This window comes from Artemia sp. Qi Xiang Cuo, chromosome 13, assembly GCF_049724085.1.
Source record: "Artemia sp. Qi Xiang Cuo chromosome 13, ASM4972408v1, whole genome shotgun sequence".
Lineage (NCBI taxonomy): Eukaryota > Metazoa > Arthropoda > Branchiopoda > Anostraca > Artemiidae > Artemia > Artemia sp. Qi Xiang Cuo.
The window spans coordinates 65,339,183-65,364,478 of record NC_142806.1 but is presented as its reverse complement, the minus strand read 5'-3'; the positions used below and the strand labels follow the sequence as shown (position 1 = coordinate 65,364,478).

The window sequence follows — 25,296 nt, the reverse complement described above, 5'->3', positions numbered from 1 at the left end:
CCGTTTAATTTCCAGACGAATGTGCCTGTTTTGAAGTTTCTATGACAACGCCTTCTATAAAAACCTTATATGCCCCCAGGATATAACTTAAAACCCTTGCCCTGAGGGTTGTGGGGGAGTGTCCTCCTCAAAAATATATTTTATATCTGGAAATCAACTACGCCGAACAAAATGACTATCTCAAAATTTTGATTGGATGTGTTTGGAAAAATGATGGGCATGAGGGGGGGGGGCAGCTGCCCTCAAATCATTTTCGACTATTAAAAGGGGCACTAGCCCTTTAATTTCCAATCGAAAGAGCCTGTTTTGAAGTTTCTACGGCAACGCCTTCTATAAAAACCTTATATGCCCCCAGGGCATAACATAAAACCCTTGCCCGGCATAATAAAAAGCAATACTAGCTTTTTGAATTTCCAATCGAATGATTGGAAACGGCATAACTTGAAACCCTTGCCCTGAGGGTTGTGGGGGAGTGTCCTCCTCAAAAATATATTTTCTATCTGGAAATCAACTACGCTGAACAAAATGGCTATCTCAAAATTTTGAGTGGATATGTTTGGGGGAATAAAGGGCATGGGGGGGCTAGTTGGCCTCCAATCACTTTCGACTATTAAAAAGGGCACTAGCTTTTTGAATTTCCAATCGAATGAGCCTTTTTTGAAGTTTCTACGACAACACTTTCTATAAAAACCTTATATGCCCCCAGGGTATAACTGAAAACCCTTGCCCTGTGGGTTCTGGGGGAGTGTCCTCCTCAAAAATATATTTTATATCTGGAAATCAACTACGCCGAACAAAATTACTATCTCAAAATTTTGATTGGATGTGTTTGGGGAAATGATGGGCATGAGGGGGGGGGGGGGCAGCTGCCCTCAAATCATTTTCGACTATTAAAAGGGGCACTAGCCCTTTAATTTCCAATCGAAAGAGCCTGTTTTGAAGTTTCTACGACAACGCCTTCTATAAAAACCTTATATGCCCCCAGGGCATAACGTAAAACCCTTGCCCTGAGGGTTGCGGGGAATGTCCTCCTCAAAAATATATTTTCTATCCGGAAATCAACTACGCCAAACAAAATGGCTATCTAAAAATTTTGATTGGATGTGTTTGGGGAAATGATCGGCGTGGGGGGGGGGGCTAGTTACACTCCAATCACTTTCGACTATTAATAAGGGCACTAGCTCTTTAATTTCCAATCGAATGAGCCTGTTTTGAAGTTTCTACGACACCTTCAATAAAAACCTTATATGCCCCCAGGGCATAACTTAAAACCCTTGCCCTGAGGGTTGTTGGGAAATATCCTCCTCAAAAATATATTTTCTATCTGGAAATCATCCTTTGAATTTCAAATCGAATGAGCCTTTTTGAAGTTTCTACGACAACGCCTTCTATAAAAACCTTATATGCCCCCAGGGCATATCTTAAAGCCCTTGCCCTGAAGGTTCTGGGGGAGTGTCCTCCTCAAAAATGTATTTTCTATCTGGAAATCAACTATGCGGAACAAAATGGCTATCTCAAAATTTTGATTGGATGTGTTTGGGGAAATGATGGGCGTTGGGGGGGCGGCTAGTTGCAATCCAATCACTTTCGACCATTAAAAAGGGCACTAGCCGTTTAATTTCCAATCGAATGAGCCGGTTTTAAGGTTTCTACGACAACGCCTTCTATAAAAACCTTATATGCCCCCAGGGTATAACTTAAAACCCTTGCCCTGTGGGTTGTGGGGGAGTGTCCTCCTCAAAAATATATTTTATATCTGGAAATCAACTACGCCGAACAAAATGGCTATCTCAAAATTTTGATTGGATGTGTTTGGGGAAATAATGGGCATGAGGGGGGGGGCGAGTTCCACTCCAATTACTTTTGAGTATTAAGAAGGGCACTAGCCCTTTTATTTCCAATAGCATGAACCTTTTTTTAAGTTTCTAAAACAACGCCATCTATAAAAACCTTATATGCCCCAAGGGTATAACTTAAAAATCTTGCCCTGAGGGCTGTGGGGGAGTGTCCTCCCCAAAAACATATTTTCTATCTGGAAATCAACTACGCTGAACAAAATGGCTGTCTCAAAATTTTGATTGGATGTGTTTGGGGGAATAATGGGCGTGGGGAGGGGGGGAGTTAATTGCCCTCCAATCACTTTCGACTATTAAAAAGGGCAGTAGCTTATTGAATTTCCAATCGAATGAGACTTTTTTGTGGTTTCTATAACAACTCCTTCTATAAAAAATTATATACCCCCAGGGTATAACTTAAAACCCTTGCCCTGAGGGTTGTGGGGGAGTGTCCTCCTCAAAAATATATTTTCTATCTGGAAATCAACTACTCTGAACAAAATGGTTATCTCAAAATTTTGATTCGATGTGTTTTGGGAAATAATGGGCGTGGGGGGGGGGCGGGGGGCTAGTTACACTCCAATCACTGTCGACTATCAAAAAGGGCAATAGCCCTTTAATTTCCAATCGAATGAGCTTGTTTCGAAGTTTCTACGACAACGCCTTCTATAAAAACCTTATATGCCCCCAGGGCATAACTTAAAACCCTTGCCCTGAGGGTTGTGAGGGAGTGTCCTCAAAAATATATTTTCTATCTGGAAATCAATTACGCTGAACAAAATGGCTATCTCAAAATTTTGATTGGATGTTTGGGGGAATGATGGGCGTGGGGGGGGCTAGTTGCCCTCCAATCATTTTCGACTATTAAAAAGGGCACTAGAACTCTCGATTTCCAATCGAATGAGCCCCCTTTGAAGTTTATACGACGACCCCTTCCGTATGAAGTGCCTCTGGGAAAAAAAAATTAATAAATAATAATAAAACATTGGAGCCGTATGGCCTTTACTCTAGGCAACGCTACAGCGTTGCCTCTGATTTATTATTAAATAAAAAAAACAAGTTTTTTAAACTGAAAGTAAGGAGCGACATTAAAACTTAAAACGAACAGAAATTATTCCGTATATGAAAGGGGCTGTCCCCTCCTCAACGCCTCGCTCTTTACGCTAAAGTCTGACTCTGTCTCACAACTTTATTTTTTAAAACAATAAAAAAATTTAGCGTAAAGAGCGAGGCGTTGAGGAGGGGACAGCCCCTTTCATATACGGAATAATTTCTGTTCGTTTTAAGTTTTAATGTCGCTCCTTACTTTCAGTTTAAAAAACTTGTTTTTTTTATTTAATTTCTGATCGTTTTTTAGTTAATGCAGCTTTTGTTTTGGCTCGCCGTCATTGAATAAGTAAACAAAATTTGCATAAAAATTTTACTTTTCTTTTGCTAAATGGCTGTCTCTAAATTAGGTTCTGACGTAATTTTTTTCCAGTTCTTTAAAAATGACCTCTTAATCACAATCAGTTGATCAGTTGAAAAACTTGTTTTTTTTTATTTAATTCCTGATCTTTTTCTTTAATAATGCTGGGAAATCCGGCGCCCCCTTCGGAGCACTGTCCCGTCCCCCCTGACCACGTCCTTCATGGAAAGATCCTTCCATATAGCCCCCCACCCTCTCCGTCCCCCACCAACCAGAAAAAAACTCCACTGAAAAAGTCTGTATACTTCCCAATAACCAAAACTATATGTTAAAATTGAGTAAAGTTAATAACTTTCAGCCCTCCCCCTGGGGACTTTGGGGGATCAAGTCATCCTAAAAGATATTTTTATCATATTTTCGACCATGCTGAACAAAATGGCTGTCTCAAAATTTTGATCAGATGACTTTGGGAAACAAATGAACGTGGGAGGGGGCCTATTTGCCCTCCATTTTTTTTGGTCACTTAAAAAGGGCACTAGAAATTTTAATTTCCGTTCCAATGAGCCCTCCCACGATATTCTAGGACCACTGGGTCGATACGATCACCCATGGGGAAAAAAAAAAAAAACAAAAACAAACAAACAAACAAATAAACACGCATCCATGATCTTTCTTCTGGCAAAAAATACAAAATTCCACATTTTTGTAGATAGGAGCTTGAAACATCTACAGTAGGGTTCTCTGATACGCTGAATATGATGGTGTGATTTTCATCAAGGTTCTATAGCTCTTAGGGGGTCTTTTCCCCTTTTTTCGAAAATAAGCCAAATTTTCTCAGGCACGTAACTTTTGATGGGTAAGATTAAACTTAATGAAACTTATATATTTGAAATCAGAATGAAAATTTTATTCTTTTGATGTATCTATTGGTATCAAAATCCCGTTTTTTAGAGTTTCGGTTACCATTGAGCTGGGTCGCTCCTTACTTACAGTTCGTTACCACGAACTGTTTGATTATTAGGGCATGTATGGTTCTTATGAAAGAGATGCTCGTATAAACTTCATAAAGGGCTCATTTGATTGGAAATTTTAGGTTCTAGTTCACTTTTTAAGAGTCAAGAGAGTTAAACTAGCCCCCCCCCCCCACGCTTTTTTTCCCCAAACCCGTCCGCTACAAATTTTGAGATAGCCAGTGTTTTAAAAATTGTTCAAAAATTGGAAAACAAAACGCCCCCCAGAGCCCTGGGGATAGGCGTTGTAAGTGTTGTCCTGGGGGCGTATATGGTTCTTATGAAAGGGATGCTCGTATAAACTTCAGAGGAGGCTCATTTGATTGGAAATTGAAAGTTCTAGTTCAATTTTCAAGAGTCAAAAGATATCCGAGGGCAACTAGCCCCCCCCCCCCACACCCGTTTTTCCCCAAGCCCTTCCGATAAAATTTTTATAATAGCCATTTCATTAAAAATAGTTCAAAGGTCAGATAAGAAAAATTCCTGAGTCGACGGAACCCGCCAGGGCCCGGAGAAAGGCGTTATGAGTAATGCTCTAGGGGCACATATAGTGCTTGTGGAAGGGATGCTCGTATAAAATTCGGAGAGGGCTCATTTGATTTGAAATTGAAAGTTCTTGTTCACTTCTTAAGAGTCAAAAGAGATCGGAGGGCAACTAGCACCCCCCCCCTCCTCCACGCCCTAAATACATCAGATAAAATTTTGAGATAGATATTTTGTTAAAACTAGTTCAAAATTCTGATAACAAAAAACTCCGGTGCCGACACAGCCCCCACGGGCTTGGGGGTTGGCGTTGTAAGTTATGCCCTGGGGGCATATATGGTTGTTATGGAAGGGATGCTCATAAAAAATTTCTAGAGGGCTCATTTGATTGGAAATTGATAGTTATAATTCACTTTTTAAGAGTCAAAAGTGATTGGAGGGCAGCTAGCCTCCCCCCATACTCCATTTATTTATTTTTTTCAGAGGCACTCCATATAGAAGGGATCGTCATATAAGCTTCAAAATAGGCTCATTCGATTGGAAATCGAGAGTTCTAGTGCCCTTTTTAAGAGTCAAGAGTGATCAGAGGGCAACTGCCCCCCCCCCTCCCCCGCCCAAGCCCTTTTTCGCCAAATGCATCTGAAAAAAAATTTGAGGTAGCCATTTTGTTAAAAATAGTTTAAAGATCATATAACAAAAACTACTTTGCGTATGGTCACTTCGGTAAAAATAGTTCAAAGATCAGATAAGAAAACCTCCCGCGTCGACACCCCCCCCCCTCAGGGCCGGGACAGGCGTTGTAAGTATTGCTCTGGGGGCATATATGGTTCTTATGGAGGCTATGCTTATCTAAATCTCAAAGAGGGTTGATTTGGATGGAAGTTAAAAGTTTTAGTTCATTTTCTCAGTGAAAAAATATCAGAAGGCAACCAGCCCCTCCTGCCCTCCACGCCTGTGGGCGTATCAGATGGATAAACCTATCGGATAAAAATTTCAGGTGACCATTTTGTTAAAAATTGTTCAATCATCAGATATTAAAACTCCAGGGTCGACACAACCCCCAGGGCCCAGGGATAGGCGTTGTAAGTTATACTCTGGGGATAAATATGGTTCTTATAGAAGTGATATTTGTATAAACTTCAGAGAGGGCTCATTTGATTGAAAATAGAAAGTTCTAGTTCACGTGTAAAGAGTCAAAAGAGACCGAAGCTTAATCTAGTCCCCCCACACCCTTTTTCCCCGAACCTATCCGATAAAAATTTTGAGATAGCAATTTTGTTAAAAATAGTTCAAACATCAGATAATAAAAACTCCGAGGGTGGCACAAACCCGTTTTTTCACTTTGATATTGTTACTTTGATATCAATTTTGTTACTTTGATGAATATTTGATTTTTTTTTTAGTTTGATTTTGGTACAAGGAGTTCTTTAAAACTAGATTCTTTTTGCAATCGAAAACAAACAAAAATTTATTAAAAAAAAACATCTTGAAGATCGAGTTTTTCAAAGAGCAATAAAAATCACTTGGTACCTAATCTCAACAAATACAAATATTTGTTAAAACTTAAACTCAAAACCCCCAGAAATTACTATTAAAGAATAAATGAAACCCAAAACGAAAAGAAATTAAATAAACAATCATAGCAAAAACATACAAGTAATAATATAAATGAATAAATAGATCGTAAAGCGAGTACTGCTTAGATTGAATATGAATATCAAGCTTAAAACGAAAAAAAAAATTTCCTATCGACGTATAAATGAAACTTAAAACGAACAGAAATTAAATAAACAATTAATGCAAACAAACATACAATAGATATTCATTTTAATTAATAGATAAGTCTTAAAACGAGTGAAACTTAAATTGAATATGCAAATCAAGCTATAAATAAATAAAAATCACTTCAAACAAGAGTTTGGGTATGACCTACTTCTCTCACAGTAAAAATCTAAAACCTACATGCGTCATTGGCGCTTTACTGAAAACTATATGCGTCTTGAAAAGCATAAACAACATCAAGTTGAATATTAGATCTATAATGATATTAATTGTCTGAAAGATGCATCAGTTCAAGAATTTATTTCACTGTAATTGTATTTTTATTTTCAATACTGTAAGAACTGGAAAAGAAAATATTTGTAATATAGTCCGTTTTCAGTTAAGCACCAATGACGCAAAAGGCTTTTGGTTTTTATTTACAGTCAGGAAAGGAGGCAGTATCCAAACACTTGTTTGTAGGGAAACTATATTCGTCTTTAACAACTTTAAAAAGAGCTAATAAATTAAACTGAATATTTGATGTATAATAATATTAATTGCTGAAGGCTCATCAGTTCAAAATGTTACTATAATTTTAATGTTTATTTTCAATGTTAAGTACAAAAGAAAATATTTGTCATAAAATTGGTTTTCAGTAAAGCGCCTGAAAAAATTAAATCATTCCGTTTAGCCAGATAATAATAGATAGTTTCGAAGACCACATTGCTTTTCCATGACAATAAATAAAAGTTCAAATAGGGATAAAATCCTTTTAATAGACACTGATAAATTTCACAAAAATACTAGATATTTCGGTCAAATATGCAGTGACGGTCATCAGTTGTAATACTAAACTAAACAAATTAAAAACAAAAATTTATATACAAAGTGAAACAAACTATATATTGTTTAATAATCTTATTTTTTCCAAAGCAAAAACGGAAGCGAGTCTCATTGACCTTGTTGGATCCGGTTCATTAGCATTGACTGAACTAACTTGGACAGAGGTTAATCTAATTTGATGAATTGAACTTTACTCTATCTGATTTTAAAAAATTATCGCAAATAGAATTCAAACTAAATTCACTTGTGTCCCTATTTAAAGCTATATTCTTTAATAAAATTTTCTTAATTTCTAAGAGTTTCGCAAAAATTTCGTTTTAAACCCTGGTCCCTAGAAATCAAAAAGACATTATCAAACAAAAAATACGGTCTGGAAAATTAAAAATATGTTCTGAAAGGGTTGAAGTGAAATCTTCAGGGTTAGAATTTTGGTTTAAAGCCGATGAAATAGAACCTTTGTGTTGTAGTAATCTCATTTCAAAAAGCCTGAAATTTCCAAAAGCAAAATTCTAAGCCTGAAGATGTCACTTCAGCCCTTTTGGAACATATTTTTTATTTTCCAGACCATTTTATTCTGCTCGATAACGATACTTTATTAAAATCAGATAAAGTAAAGTTCAATTCACAAAATGCGAATAACCTCTGTCAAAGTGTTAGTTCATTCAATGCTAATAAACCAAATCCAATAAGGTCAAAGAGACTCGCTCCCGTTTTTGCTTTGGAAAGAATAAGGTAATCAAACAATATGTAGTTTATTTTATTTTGTATATAAATTATTGTTTTTAATTGATTTAGTTTAGTATTACTATAGATGACAGTCACAGCATATGTGAGAGAAATCAGCTGAATCAGTTAAATCCTGAATCAGCTAAAAATGAAATTTTTTTCTATCTTGCTAGCTTTCTTGCGCTTATTATTCTTTGGCTGTCGTGGGTTGTCAGATAGGCTGTGGCTGTGAGATAGGTTTGGTTGTATTTTGCTAGTGACATACAAGAAGCAGCAAAGAAACTGAAAAATCACCAGGACGGGACCACATATCTGCAGAGATGATAAAGATGCCAGTATTAGCATGTATCTCCCTTTAGTCCTTACTCTTCACTCGGATTTGGACAACGGCCAAAGTGCAATCAAACTGAAAACATAGGACACTCATCAGGGTATTCAAAAAATGAGACACTAATAGGCCAGGCAACTGGCGGGGTATAAGTTTACTTCCAATACCTGGGAAAATACTCTCACATATTATCCACAGAGGATCCAAACACAACCTGATCAACACTCCAAGACAAACAGTATAGGCTTGAAGCCAAATCGCTCATGCGCGGACTTTATATTCACGCTTAGACTTTTAATTGAAGAAAGCAGAGAATGGTGTTTCAAATTGTGGAATTCGGGAAGGTCTTCAATTCTGTAGATCGTGAAAAAACTATAGGAGATTGTCACCCATTATGGAATCCCGGAGAAAATAGCGACAATTATCACTGCCACGTATGAGGGTAGCATATAATGCATTAGGATACCAGAGGGCCAAACTCGTTTTCTCTGGATTTTATCAGGAGAAAAAGAGGCATGTTTTCTATCACCATTAATTTTTGTGATAATGATTGATTACATCCTGCAGATCACAGAGACAAGAGGCATCAGAGGAAGTCCCAAAGACCACTTCAATGATAGTGACTTTGTAGAAGACTTAGTAGTACTTGAGTGAAGCAAAAAGCGACTTCAAGAATTACTAGATGAGGTCACGGTAAAAGCAAACCATCTTGGCTTACGTGTGAATGCTGAAAAAACCAAATGCAAGGCAAAAAGTGACTTTCCTCTGCCCATTAAATGTGACGACCAAGATGTTGACCAATTTGTCCAGTTCAAATACCTAGGTAGTTTCATCATGAAAACCAGCTCAAAAGTTAAAAAAGTATTCACCAGAATGGGACAGGCAAATGGTCCCTTCAACAAACTATGATAATATGGAGATCTCAAGCTGGCTTTTGAAATTTTGTGTTTTCACAGAATATTAAAACATCCTCTAGTAACCAACATCAAAAAAGTCAGAAGGATGAGATCTTCAGGACAAGTGGACGACCACTAACTCACAAAAGCAGCTTTACACCAGCAACCAACAGGAAATTGTAGCTGGGGAAGACCCAGAAACACACTGTGCTTGACCTACCAGTGGCATCTATGCAACCTGCACACTTCCATTCTACCAGAATGAGAGAACATCACTGAAGCAGTAAACCTGAGGGAAGATTGGCGGCTCAAACTCGATGCCCTAAGTGCCTCAAAAGGCACAGGTGGAACTAGAATAAGGTAAGGATGGGCTGTGATTTGTTCCCTACTCGGTTGCATCTATTGACTTGGTCAAAGGTAGAGAAAAACCTGGTCAAAAAGATCAAAGACTTGAGAGCCAAGACAGATAGTATCTGTGAAAAGTAAAGCTGACATAACTTTTTCATACTTGTATAATAATGATTGTTTTCACTTCTTCACAATACTTATAGTCTATCAGTTCTCTGAGCCATTTAAAGGGTATTGGAGACCAATATATAATTAATATTCACTATACCGACATCGCTTGCAGGCAAGTGAACAACTGAGATTGCTCATGTTATATGGGCATTGCCCATTGGGAAAACCCACTGGAATTAGATACTGCAGCGTCTATTATTATTTGCAGCTACAACTAAATACCTTTTCAATATATAGAATAAAATTGTTTTTACAAAGAAGATAAGAAAAACAACTAAATTCGTGAAAAACAACTAAGTATGAGAAAAACAAATATTTTACAAACTGGACCTTGCTTTAGTCTCATTACTTTTGGTTTAAATAGGACATCTATTTCAGTGAACATAAACAGATAAAGTCATCTTTAACTATTCTTATTGCTAATTGAAAGATAGAAAGAGAACATTGTGCCTCTAAGCCAAATAGATAAAGACATATTTAAAAATAAAAAGCTATGATCAACCATGTGCTTTGAAAAAAGCTAAGGAGCAATAAAGAAAAACAAATGCTTACTTTTTCACTTCCAAAATCAAAATGTTCTCCATTATCTTCAAACTGATTAGAACTACTGTTTCTCCCTTTGTCAATACCTACAGAAATTTCCTCTTTGACTTGCTGAAAATAAAAATCCAAATGAAAACGAATGTTATCAAAGGATAAATATAAAGAGAAGGGCGAAATTTAATCTTCCATCCAAATTAGGTATTTTATGGACTGAGAGATGAACTGTCAAACATCACAAGAAAATTGAAGTTTCTTTCAATGGACTTTACTTGATCCTGTTTGGCAGAAAGCAGGTACATTCTGGTAGCTCAGCAGTGTTTATTAAAATATACATTGTATGAGATTATTTTTCAAATTAATCACAGGAGATGAAGATTCCAGAGAAATATTTGATATGCCTGTCTATGCCTGAGCAAATTTGCCACAACAAATCTACCATAAAGAAACAAATAGAAAATTTAGCCTAATCCTTACCTTTGGCTTGTTCAAAAGCGTGAAATTAAAAAGCTTATAAAATACAAAAAAAAGTTACAAATGGCCAGGAACCTTTGTAAACAAAAACGTTAGGGCCCTGTTCCCATTTTTAAATAAAAAGGGGTAACAATGACCTTAAAATACAGTTTCCTTGGAAATTAAACTATAAGGTAGAGAATTTCTTCGCGATTTTATGTTTTATCATGATTAACCAGTGTGGTCTCAGAAATTATTTTATAAGGTAGAGAGATTTTCTGATAGAGTTCTAATATAACTGAAAAAGGCCCAACCCTTAAACTAGAGCTTGGAGTAAATTCCTGAACTGAAAACAGAAAGGAGTTAAAATTACAAACTGATCAATGTTTGTCTTTAAAAAATCATGAGCCTAAGAAGGGGGCTCTTTTTTTTATCTTGGATTTGTTTTGAACAAGTGTTCTGGATTTGTTGTTGGTCTTCCTCAAAAAGTGTAAACAGATCATAGATAAAGATGTATGGCAGTAGGCCTACATATTTCCAGCAGAGATCAGTTTACCTGGTGATGGAAAAACATTGAAAGAATTGTCTTCATTTAAACCTAATGTTTAAAGAACCTAACCTCACATTTTACATCTTAAATCTTTTCTAGATATATCTATGTTCATACTATTCAAATCAATGGTCTAAGGAATTTTATTTAGATATTATTAAAATCCTCTATCATTGTCTTATAGCAGAAAAAAAAATTAAATTTAAGAAATTTTGGCAAAGATCAGGGAGCACAATGATAGCCTATTGGCACTTTGAACTAAACAAAACCAGAATACAAGAAAAGAGAAATGTAACATCAAAGAAAAAAATATTAATAGCAAAATCAGACATGTGCTTTGTACTTTTTAACTGTTAAGTTGATAAATTTCTAGCCAAAGACGTTATTCAGGTGGGGATGAAGATTCTAGTGTCTAGGTATTACACAAGTGTCATGTTAGCTTTTGAATTCAAACTAGTCTAGTCCCTTCCTGAAACTAATACAAAATTAAGTACTTAACCATCCTTTGGTCACCTGACATTGAATAAAGTGAAATCCAATAAAAACTTACAAGTGAGTTGCATGCAGCAAGATCTGTTTTATGAACAGAGGAACTAGTTTCAGCAGGATAGTTCACCAACTTATTATTTGAGGTATCTACTCCATGTGGTTCTAGATTACTGGAAGAATCTTCAGCCAAGAAGCTGTTTCCAGAGGTTGAATCAACTCCGTTTCTCTTTGCAGCAGGTTGAGTCATTTGAGTGTTTTGAGAGTGATAGCTAGGTTTCTGTATCTGGTTAACTGTCTCATCAGGATAAGCAAGACCTTTAACTTTAAGCATTTCAGCCACTTCTATTAATGAACTAGCTTGAGCTTGGGAAACAGTCACTTCACCTGTATATATAAATGTCACCAAAGCTAGCAGATCGTGAAATTTCACATCCTTAAGAATAATAATAGGATGGGGGTGTGAAATTCCTAGAAGCAGTGTTTCAAAGTAGGAACTACAAGATGAGAGAACAAGTCTGTGACATTTGATGCTTTGACTGTCACATGATAGGGTAACATCTGTGAAATGTTCACTGTTCAATAGAGATAAAAAAGCTCCATGAAATACATCCAGATAGTTGTTCCACTTTAAACAATATTCTTTTTGCTCCATTTCAGAAATAGTGACTAAATCCTTAAATAACACAAACTCACTGAAATAGATTGAAAAATAAAAACAAGTATTCCAAGTTACAGGCATTATAGACACTAAAGTTGAAAATTAAGAAAGTACTCTTCAATTAGAAACTCAATACACAAACTAGTATATCAAGGTTTTTATGTTCCATTTTAATTTATAAATATCCCTTACTTAGTAATAATTCTATCTCTCTGAATATCAAACAATATGCTTCCATAATTTGCAACAAATCTTGAATCAATATCATTTATTTTAAAAAATGGTTGGCTAGATTTTTATGAGCTCAACAAATCATTTACGTGAATAAAGATAGATATATTTTGACTATATGTGGTTAAGGAAAATTCCAAAGAAAAACAGATTATCCTTCAGCTGGGAATGATGAGTTAAAACACATAAGCATATTCTTGCAAGGGGTTAATATTCCACAGATAAAGTTTGCCATAAGTAGAGCTAAATAGCTTTCTTTGGTACAACTCATTTTAAGTTTTCAACAAAGGATAGTATTCTGATTAAGATTGAAAATGTGTTAAATATAGGCCTAACAGCTCATTTTCTTTTTTGTTATGAAATAGTGTAAATTGTTTTGAAGCATAAAAAGAAGGTAAATGAATTTTCAGTTTTGTATTTTGTTTTTCATTTTTAAGAGCTATTGAAAATTTGTTGTGCAGAAGGGATAAAAATGGTAGAAAACTGAAAACTCAAGAAAATCTTACTGCAAATAGAGCTAAAAAGGCTATTTCACAAGAAAATACAAAAATTTTTGGATCAGGCAATTTATTAGTTTTCTATCCAAAAATACTCATCTATTTTGAAATTTGATATTCATGGCAAATACATTACTGTGTACAGCAACATAGACTTTGGGACTAAATCCTAAATTTTACACACTCATTTACCTTGTTTTTCACTTAGACTCTCTGTTACATTAGTAGCTTAAGATTTATGCTTAGAACAGCAAAGACCTTCAATTCAAGTTCTAAAAATTGAAATTAAAAAAAACTATGTTCTATAAATATATTAACTATTTTGAAACATCCCAATAAGGGTAAAAAATCAGTATCTAATTGAGCAAAATTATGTAAAACTAAAACCCTCACACCTTGTTACCAAAGTAAAAATTAAGAACAAATAACTATATAAACTGATAGCTACAAATCTAAGCTATGCATCTATATGGTTGTTATTAAAATTATTTAAGATCAAACACTTAAAATTATGAGTTTATTGACTTACAAAAACCTCTTTTTGGAAATACCATTTATCCTATTTTGATGTATATATCCTTCTAGTGTTTCAGTTTTATTCACATATTAACAGAAAGCTGATTATCTTCTGATTCTAAAAATGTAACTTTTATTGCTTGACATCTATCCTATGAATCACAAATATTAAATATTATTTTTCTTTTCAATTGCTTGTCAAAACAGAGACCACATTTTTAATTTATGCTGACAAATCATTAGTGAAAATATCACCAAGAAGGCAGAGCTCTTGTTACTACCCTTACATTAAATCATGATTTGATAAAATAGGGGTGGTCAAAAAACCATCTCTATTTTTCCAGAATGCAAAAAAAAAGTGGTTGTTCCCAAAAAGAGGTCTTTCATCCAACAATTTTAGCCTCAATTTATTGTTCAAATTCTCTAAATGTAATCAAGCAAAATATAGCAATTTGGCACCCATGGCCAGTTCATATGAGGTTCTAATTGACTACCCAGCAGTGGAATAAACAAAAATTAAAACTTTTTATATTATATATATACCTACTTATAAGATTATTAGGTACTTGTCAATTAGCCAGAACCCAGCAATATATTGTATAGGGAAGTTGCTTAAGAAACTAGTCAAAAATGTCTCTCAATAGAGAATTAGATACTAAACCGTGGTTTGTCATTGCATTTACAATATTTAAACTTGGGTTTTTAGGGGGGGAAAGGTACCTAGGTTAGGTTATGTAATTAATATGTGCTATACTTTACCCCCACCCCACTAATGTGCCAATATATAGCCCAATTTTTGTTTGTAAACTATTATATGTTCATAGTATTTTGTTTTGTTTCATTAGCATTAACCAACCTTGACTTCTTGCATAGGTTCTGGCTAATTGACAAGTACTGATTATTAATAGTACCCTACAACTTCAATATTTTTGTTAATTTAACAGCAATTTGTAAACAAGTGACAGGAATTAAATTCACACCAAGCTTTCTTAACTCAATTGTTAGGCCTATTGCTAGCAATAACAATTAAAACAAAAGATAAAATTCTACTTTAGCTACTTTTGGCTATCTTGGAAAGGGGTTAGATTAGGAAAATGAAACTTTCAGGGATAGGTCTACAGGCTAGAGTATGTCCCAGAAAGTTATTTTGAAGCACCTACCTCCACTCCTTCTCACTCTAAAGGGTCCTGAAATTTGCCTAGGCCCTACATGACAGGTACCTATTGAAATTTTGACAAAACAACATTTTACCTTAATTTTCAGTTATCAGTTCCTTTTTTTCTGGCTTTAGTTCAGAAAATCCAAGGTAAATTTTTTGCAGTTCATATTTTTGACTTACCAATAAAGTAAACACACCACTCAATGCCTTTTTTATGCTCTTTCCAAATATAACAATCATTTTTGTTGGAAATGAATTTTACCCCCACCCTTATATATACCACTTCAGGGTATATATTTGAAAATTAGGGGGGGGGGGGATTTTATTTCTGATGTAAATGAGAGGTAAGTTTAAACTTTACCCCCCCCCCCTAATGTGCAAATATATAGCCTGATTATTTGAAAAAAAATAAGTTTTCTAAAGAGTTAAAGAGGCTGAGTTACAAGGTCGAACCTTAAAACGTACAGGGATTAGGAGGCACAGTTGGGGGGCTTCCGCCCCCAAACCCCCGCTTTAGCACCCTTTAAAAAAAAAAAAAAATTTTTTTTAACTGAAAGTAAGGAGCAACTTTAAAACTTAAAACAAACAGAAATTATTCTGTATATGAAAGGGGCTGTGCCCTCCTCAACGCCTCGCTCTTTATGCTAAAGTTTTTATTGTTTAAAAAAAAGAGTTGTGAGAAAGTCAAACTTTAGCGTAAAGAGCGAGGCGTTGAGGAGGGCACAGCCCCTTTCATATACGGAATAATTTCTGTTCGTTTTAAGATTTAATGTCGCTCCTTACTTTCACTTTAAAAAACTTTTTTTTTATTTAAAGGCTGCGAAAGCGGGGGGTTTGTGGCAACTGTGCCTCCTAATCCCTGTACGTTTTAAGGTTCGACCTTGTAACTCAGCCTCTTTAACTCTTTAGAAAACTTAGTTTTTTTCAAATAATTTCTGCACGTTTTTGTACAGTTTATTACTTATTATTGCTTGACTAACTGTTAGCTGATTTGACAGCTTGCGGGCTCTTATAGGAAAACGATAAGAGCCCGCTTATAGCGGGCTCTAATAGGAAAACGAGGTTTTTCGTAAATGTAAATTCGGGGGATAATTTTTTCGGTCTGAAAATATCAAAAGGCCCTAACAGGTCAAATTCTGCTTCGAATGAGTCCTCATTCACCCGGATCAGTTGCCAACTGTGGCCTGTAGGCGTGGATAACAAGAAAAAAAAGAGAAATGAACTTTAAGTGGCTATATTTGGTTTTTTGAAAACAGGGAAGGAGTGATCGGATTGAGCTGAAATTTCGAGGATAAGCTCCCGGGCCTTAGGAAAGCTTAACCTCTAAATTTCAGCCCAATCGGACAACGTTAAAGGGGGGCAGTGGTGGGAGGGTCAAAACTTCCGGACCAATTTACCCCATGAAGATAAAGTCGGAGGAGGATGAAATTTTGCACGTTTCTTATTTTGAGCTTGGGCTACAAAATGCGATATCCGCTGTCTCTCTGCGACCTCTAGGACCTGAAATCGCTTAACATTGTGGTGGGTCGCCTCTTTATAGAGGCACAAGTGTGCCTCCTTGAATTGGTATATATAGGGGTGGGGGTAAAATTCATTTCCAACAAAAATGATTATTATATTTGGAAAGAGCATAAAAAAAGGCATCAAGTGGTATGTTTACTTTATTTGTAAGTCAATAATTTGAACTGCAAAAAATTTACCAAATCCAATTCCTGTTATTTGAGTAGAATTTTAAGCCATATCAATGTTGTTTTTTTTTTTTTTCAACATTTAGGAAATGTGTTTACAAATCTTCAAAACCTTATAAATTGGGATTGAGTGAAGTTGTGAAGCTGAAAACAATTTTGTTGTACTTCATTTAAGCAGAAAATCAATTTTGCAAGGTTTCACTTTTATAACACACAGATTTTTAAAGGTCATCAATGGTCAGGACCCTCTAGAGGGAGAAGGAGTGGAAGTAGATCCTTCAAAATACCTTCCCAGGACATACTTTAGCCTGGACACCCATCCTTGAAAGTTTCATTTTGGTAAATTTTTGCAGTTCATACTATTGACTTACAAATAAAGTAAACATACCACTCAATGCCTTTTTTTATGCTCTTTCCAAATGTAATAATCATTTTTGTTGAAAATAAATTTTACCCCCACCCTTATATATACCAATTCAGGGTATATATTTGCAAATTAGGGGGGGTGGATTTTATTTCTGATGTAAATGAGGGGTAAGTTTGAACTTTACCCCCCTACCACCCCCCTAATGTGCAAATATATACCATGAATTGGTATACAAAGGGGTGGGGGTAAATTCATTTCCAATAAAAATGATTATTATATTTGGAAAGAGCATAAAAAAAGACATCAAGTGGTATGCTTACTTTATTTGTAAGTCAATAATATGAATGGCAAAAAAAATACCAAATGCAATTCCTGTTATTTGAGCAGAATTTTAAGCCATATCAATGTTGTTTTTTTTTCAAAATTTAGGAAATGTATTTATATATCTTCAAAACCTTAAAAATTGGGTTTGAGCAAAGTTGTGAAGCTGAAAACAATTGTGTTGTACTTCATTTAAGCAGAAGATTGATTTTGCAAGGTTTCACTTTTATAACACTAAGAATTTTAAAGGTCATCAATGGTCAGGACCCTCTAAGGGGAGGAGTAGAAGTAGATCCTTCAAAATACCTTCCATGACATACTTTAGCCTGGACACCCATCCTTGACAGTTTCATTTTGGTAAATTTTTTGCAGTTCATACTATTGACTTATAAATAAAGTAAACATACCACTCAATGCCTTTTTTATATTCTTTCCAAATATAATGATCATTTTTGTCAGAAATCTGTAAGTCAATAATATGAACTGCAAAAAGTTACATTCATTTTTCCTAACACCTAACCCTTTTCCAAGGTAGCCCAAAGTAGCTACAGTATAATTTTATGGGACACCACCAGATGGCTAATTTGACAGTGTATATATACACATCTTTAAATTTCCCAACCAGCCACCCAGTATTTTAAGCCTAGGAGTCCAGCTGGACAAGGAAACATATTAAGAAAACAATTTGGGGTAAAGTTCTATGAAATCATATTAGGCCTGTTTTTTCACTCATCAATGTGCTCAGATCTTACATCTTTTGTCAGAAAATGCTTAAAAGTGAAATCTTTGAACAAAGATCATACATCTTCGGCCGTTTTTGTGCAAATGTCTTTCATCACTCTGCTCTAATCAGCGGTCTGAGAACACTGATGAGTAGATCATCAAAGTTCTCTCATCATTGTTCTATAGAGCAGAACAGTGGCAGTCTTCTCACTTTCTGTTAACATCAGTGAGCTGTAAGATCTTAGAAGAAGGAGGAGTTAAAAAACGGTAATCTTTGCAGAAAGATGCAAGATCTTAGTGCTAAGAAACGGGCCTATTATTGAGTTAGGACAAAAGTGAATACACCATTCAATGCCTTTTTTATGCTGATTAGGAATATAATAAGCATTTCTATCGGAAATAAATTTCAGCCCCCCCCCCCCTATATATGCCAATTCAAGGTTAGGTTTGGTTAGGTATAGCCTATATAGGGGGGGGGGGGGCTGAAATTCATTTCCCATAGAAATGCGCATTATTTTTTTAATCAGCCTAAAAAAATGCATCAAATGGTGTATTCACTTTATTCCTAACTCAATAATATGATTTTGTAGAACTTTACCCAATTTGGTACTACTATGTTAAAAGTGCTCTTTTATATAGTGCTAGTTTGGTTAGTGCTAATGAAACAAAATAAAATAGGATGAATATATAATACTTTACAAACAAATTTGGGCTATATATTTGCACATTAGGGGGAGGGGTAAAGCATAGAATATATTATTACATAACCTAACCTAGGTACCTTTCCCCCCCCCCCAAAAAAAAGTTTAAATATTGTACATGCAATGAAAACCACTCTATACATTGTATTACCCTATATGGTGTCTTAAATTAACCTGTCAAAAACAGGTCTTTGGTGACTGGTTTCCATTGCAGTATATAAAAGAGTGCATTTAACATAGGAGTATCAAAATTCTTACTCCATAATATGCAGAATAATCCTAGTTAACATATTTTGCAGTGGGAGAGCCTTTGGTAAAATTCTACTTTAGCTACTTTTGACTATCTTGGAAAGGGGTTAGGTTAAGAAAATGAAACTTTCAGGGATGGGTCTACAGGCTAAAGTATGTCCCGGGAAGATATTTTGAAGTACCCACCTCCACTCCTTCTCTCTCTAGAGGATCCTGACCTTTGATGACCTTTAAAAATATGTGAGTTATAGAAGTGAAACCTTGCAAAATAGATCTTCTGCTTAAATGAGGTACAACAAAATTGTTTTCAGCTTCACAACTTTGCTCAATCCCAATTTATAAGGTTTTAAAAATATGCAAATACATTTCCTAAATTTTGGAAATAAACTATTTATATGTCTTAAAATTCTGCTCAATTAACTGAAATTGCATTTTCAGAGCTAAAGCCAGAGAAAAAGTAACTGATAACTGAAAATTAAGGTAAAATGTTGTTTTGTAAAAATTTCAATGGGTATAGACCTGTCATGTAGGCAAATTTCATGACCCTCTAGAGGGAGAAAGAGTGGAGGTAGGTACTTCAAAATACCTTCCCAGGACATACTTTAGCCTGTAGACCCATCCCTGAAAGTCTCATTTTCCTAACCTAACCCCTTCCCAAGATAGCCAAAAGTAGCTAAAGTAGAATTTTACCGAGCCTTTATCTTCACTTCTCTCCTTGGTTTTCCAGTCTTTCTAAGAAATTCATGAATTTCTTAGGACCTATATATTCATAGAATATATACCCCCCCCCCCCCTAATGTGCAAATAGCCTATATAGGAAGAGTTGTATCCATGATCTAAATAGCCTATAACATCCATTTGCATCACAAATGAACTTAACTCCCATATTAGCCATATGGTGGATGTCCAAATATATAGGCCTACTCTTTTTAAACAAACAGCCATGTATTTATATAAAAATACTCTTTTGTTAGAAGCTTAGGCCTTTTTAGTTTTTTCTAGGTTCTATCCAGGGTTGCCGACCGATAAAAACATGACTAGATTCTTTAAAAAAAATCACTAGATCAGCTCATAAATCACGAGATTATTGACTAGTAATAACTAGAATTATAATACTTTTTATCAATGTAATTAACAATTGTTTTTTTTACCATGTTCTCTGCAGGTGTACATATAGTAAGGGGATAAAATTATCCCTCTAGATCCGGAAAAATAACTTTAGATTGATGTTTTGTTGTTTCTCAAGCAAAAATACCCTTCGAACTTTGAAAAATGTGTTTTTGCATCTTTATGCAGAGAACAGAACAAAATCCTTGCTTCCTCCATGTATTTTCCCAAACTGGCACCCTTTGCTTATAACTTGATCACTGAAAATTTGTTGTTGGTGATGTAATCGAAATATTTACTTTTCCTTTTATTTTTATCTTGTTGATTCAAAACTGTAATTTTTCCCCAAAAATAAGCTAAACTTAAGGTATAGTTTTGAAACCTTTCAACTATACTATGCCAAATGCCTATCTTAAATTTTTAGTCGAGCAATTTTAGGGAAAAGATGAACGCGAGAGGTCAACTAGTAACCCTCTGATTTTTTTGGTCAAATAAAAGGGGCACTAGAAATTATGGTTACCGTTAAATGAGCCCTCTCCCGATGTTCTGGGATACGATCACCCCTGGGGAAAAAAATGTCACGCATCCGTGATTTTTTTTTTCTGGAAAAATAAAAGTTTCTGCAGACAGGAGCTTGATACCTGTACAGTAAGGTTTTCTGTTACGCTGTTTTTCGTGGTGTGACTTTATTTAAAATTATTTTACTTTCAGTGGTGTTACCTCCCTCATAAAAATGTCAGTCAAATTTTTGCAGGTCCGTAGCTTTTAATGGGCAGCACTAAGCTTAATGAATCTTATATATTTGGAATCAGCATAATAATCTGATGATATATCGATTGATATCAAAATTCCGTTTTTTAGAGTTTCGGTTACTATTGAGCCACGTCCCTCCATTCTTTTAGTTCGTTGCCCCCAACTATTGATATGTTAGCACATGAATTCAAAAACTTAAAGAAACAGACGTTATCTGCGCTTTTTAGGTTTTACATTGAAAACAAGAGAATTTGGAGAATTACTGGAATTTCAGTTAGACATTAGAAGTAAAAATAAAACCATTAAACAACTCCCAGATTGTATACCCCCCCCCCCCCTTTACTCCCAATTGCGTTCAATCATCAAACTTCAATCGATTTAACCCATCTAGTTATGTTACAAATCTTATTACAAAAAGGACTGAATCCTATTTTCCATTTCTGTTTTATCTGTAGATGTAAAGGGTGTGTTCATGTTCACTATCTACTCCACTTTCAAAGTTTTTAACAAATGAAAATCTAATTTGGAATTATAGATTATACAGAGTAAAAAATCATAAATTTGAAGACAAAAATTTGACCCGAAAAAATGTTGTGAAATAGGAATTATAAATTTTTTTTGCAATTTTCAGATTAAATAAGTTCGCGTATCGTCTTGCGGATATCACTCTGGGGTCTACCTGTTTAAATTTGATATGGACAAATGGTAAGAAATTGGAAGTTTCAAAGGCGGTATATTTGCATAAATGCTAATCTGGAATAAATTAGGGACTGTAGTGAATAACTATTTTTTTTGTTTTATTAATTACTGCTTGTAGGATTCCTTCGACTGAATCAAGAGTCTATGCGCTCTAAGGTCAAAAATCACTGGATTTGAGAAAAATCACTAGTTTTAGAACAAAACTCACGATAATCACTAGCGAGAAAAAAATCACTTGGCAAAATTAAAATGACACGGATTGTGTTGCCACATGGTAGCTATGTGAAAAACACACCGTAGCTTTAAAAACAAGCCAAAACAAGCCCCGCCCCATTCAGCGTAAAAAAATATCATAGGCAGCGCAATGATATTTTCTGTGAGGCAATGATATCGTCTATGAGGCTGGGAGAACTGTCTGTAGCCCCTGTCCCGAAAATTATTTACCTTGGTTTACCAATTGGAAAGGATCTAAAAACTACCTGCTCCCTTCTTATTGATCATCTCCGTAAACGCCTTGATTTTGCTTGCAGTAGAGTAGTCTCATCTAAAATCCGTTTCACCCGTTTAATTCTGGCTCGACTTTATAACCCAGTATTCCTTCCCCATTTCCTGTATCTAAGCCCTTTTTGGAGAATTTTTCCCGAGCCAGAAAAAAGAAAGCTCAGATCCGCGTTTTTTTAAGTATGCGAAGTTCTTGTTGCGGCTCCCGCCGTTGACAAGAAATTTTGCACCTTGTTAAAAATTTTAAAACTGCTGACCTGACGGCAGCTATAAATGAACAAATTAAACGGTACAACGAAAAAGTTTCTTCCCACCCTTGGTACCGTTTGCTAAGGCAGTAAATCGCTGTCCATTTAATTTTGTTTGCACATCTTTTGTCATATTTAGTCTTTTTACCGTCTCTGTAGCGATAAAAAAGAAAGGGACTGGGCTTGATTGTGGTAATAAAGATTGACCGCGTCAATGTAATGTTATGCTTTAAAGCTGTGAACTTACACCTTATAAGTTTTCCAATAGCGCCACTTATAGCGCTAAGGACTGTGCCATATTTAATATTATGATTTAAAGCGGTATACCGATCGCGCCACATACTGAAAGCGAGAAAATAAAATACAGAATTGTGGTAGGTTAGAAATCCTCCAACTATTAATCTGGGAGCGTGACCTCGCTTCCTCGAGTTATCTTCTCGTTAATTACCTCTAATGTTATGTACAAATCAGATCCCTGGGAGCGCTACCTTGGAGGCATGCGAACTAATTACCTGCCGCGTGACTAGATATAGACATATAAAATAAACACAAGTAGAAAAGCAATAGTTTTTTTATGACTTATATATTTAGATGTACATCAGTGGTTCACTTCAACTGACAACGACAAAGGCAAGGATAAATTGGCTCTCAAAGATAATGTTGATGGCAATAGAGACAATCCATAATTCCGATTGAAAAGAGTTAAACAAACATAATTGACGCTAAAAACGCTTTTCTTCACTATACCACACAAATATCGCTTCTGCGCTGTAGAAGCTAATTCACAATTGGCCCAACTTGTGCGGAGGGGGCCGCTACTTTGTAATTATGTTCGCAAACTCACTACATTATGTGGACTGTTCATACAATAATTTGTTTTAATATTTCGATGATTCAAACGTTCACACTGCTCTTATAATTTAAACTTCCTGCGAAACATTGTACCCAGCATCTTTTTTATTACCAATTATCTTAGCGAAATTCAAACCGAATAGCATCATTGTTTGACTGAAGCTAAAATGCAATTTCTCTTTTTGCTGATTAAGAATTTGCACTCTTGGAAGCAGTATTTGAATTCAATTAGGGGACGTTTAATTTCTGTCGGAATTATCTTTAGAAAAAGGAATTTTATTTTTTGTATTTTAAATATATCACATTTTACTCACGGTACATCTCTTGGCATACTTAGACTAGTTGATTGAGTCCGTTGGTTTTGAATTGAAGTTATCACGTATTTTGCTGTAGGTTAGGTTAGTTGAATTGAAGTTATCAATCATATTGCTTATGTTTCTTCAGTACTTGGGAGTTTAAAAATTAAAATTTCTTACGTACCTGCGGTGCAGTGTATAATTGAGTTTTTGTTTCTCGTCTTTGTAATTTCGATTATGTGTAATGTGTTGTAATTTGTTTTTTGTGTGTGTTTTTTCTTTTTTATTGATACTCCGTCTTTTTTACCTTCTTTTAACGGGTAAAAAATAAATAAATAAAATGGTGCTGCCTAAGTAAATAACAATGTTGGCACAATCTATTACTTTTTGCTTTTTTTTTAGACCAGAGCACTTTGTATCAAAAGGAGTTGTTATGGAAACTTCGAAAACGGCGCATTCGATTAGAAATTGAAAGGGCTAGTGCCCTTTTTAATAGGTTAAAGTGAAAGGAGGGCAACTAACCCCCCGCCTACGCCCTCCATTTCCCAAAACACATTCAATCAAAATTTTGAGATAGTCATTTTGTTCAACATAGTTGAAAGATTCGGAAACTATGTCTTTGAGGATGACACCCCTCCCCCATATCCCTCAGGGCAAGGGTTGTAAGTTATACCCTGGGGGAATATAAGGTTTCTTTTTATAGAAAGTGTTGTCGTAGAAACTTCAAAAAGACTCATTCTGTTGGAAATTGATAGGGCTAGTGCACTTTTTAATAGTCGAAAGTGATTGGAGGGCAGCAAACCCCCTCCCACGCCAACCATTTCCTAACACACATCCAATCATAATTTTGAGATAGCCATTTTGTTAAACACTGTTTAAAGATTCGGAAATTATATCTTTGAGGATGACAATCTTCCCTCCGCCCGCAGCCCTCAGGACAAGGGTTGTAAATTATGCTCTTGGGGCATATAAGGTTTTTATAGAAAGTGTTGACGCAGAAACTTCAAAAAGGTCTCATTCAATTGGAAATTGAATGGGTTAGGGCCCTTTTCAATAGTCGAAAGTGATTGGAGAACAAATAACCCCCCCCCCGCCCACACCCACCATTTCTTGAAAAAAATCCAATCAAATTTCTGTGATAGCCATTTTTTTAAACGTAGATGAAAGGTCCGGAAATTATGTCTTTGAGGATGACATTCTACCAAGTCTTCAAGGGCAAAGGTTGTAATTTATGCTCGGGGGCATATAAGGTTTCTATAGAAAGTGTTTTGGTAGAAACTTCAAAAAGGCTCATTTGATTGGAAATTGAGAGTGCTAGTGCCCGTATTAATAGTCGAAGGAGATCAGAGGGCAAATGCTCCCCCCTCCCCATGCCCATCATTTCCCCAATCACTTCCAATCAACATTTTGATATAGCCATTTTGTTGAACGTAGTCGAAAGGTATGGAAATTATGTCTTTGAGGATGACAAAAACCAACCCCCCCCCCCCATCCCTCAGGACAAGGGTTGCAAGCTATGCTGGTTGCAAGCCCTTGGGGCAAATAAGGTTGTTAAAGAAAGCGTTGTCGTAGAAACTTCAAAAAGGGCTCATTCGATTGCAAATTAAACGGGCTAGTGCCCTTTTCAGCAGTCGAAAGTGATTGGACAGCAACTAACCCCACTCCCACGCCCGCCATTCCCCAAACACTTCCACTAAAAATTTTGAAATAGCCATTTTGTTCAACGTGTTTGAAAGCTCAGGAAATTATGTCTTTGAGTATAAAAAATCCCCCCCAGCCCTCAGGGCAAGGGCTGTAAGTTATGCCTTGGGGTGTATAAGGTTTTCATATAAAGCATGGTCATATAAACTTCGGAGGGGGCTCATTGGATTAGCAATGAGAAGTTTTAG

General features: G+C 35.6%; 1 protein-coding gene across 3 annotated transcripts in view; it reads right to left on the bottom strand.

Annotated features, from left to right (window-relative positions):
- Positions 1 to 19,949, bottom strand: part of LOC148945557 (uncharacterized) — a 49,972-nt gene extending 30,023 nt beyond the window's left edge. For 2 of the 3 annotated variants that reach the window (XM_089099559.1, XM_089099562.1), the window contains exons 1-3: positions 19,915 to 19,944; positions 11,903 to 12,533; positions 10,362 to 10,463 (exon numbers count right to left, since the gene is read on the bottom strand). In XM_089099559.1, the coding sequence (XP_088955685.1) occupies positions 10,362 to 10,463; positions 11,903 to 12,493 (693 nt within the window). In that variant the 5' untranslated portion in view covers positions 12,494 to 12,533; positions 19,915 to 19,944. Of the gene's footprint in view, positions 1 to 10,361; positions 10,464 to 11,902; positions 12,534 to 19,914 lie in introns of all 3 variants that reach the window. The other variant, XM_089099560.1, reaches the window with a different exon arrangement.
- Positions 19,950 to 25,296: the final 5,347 nt, after the last annotated feature.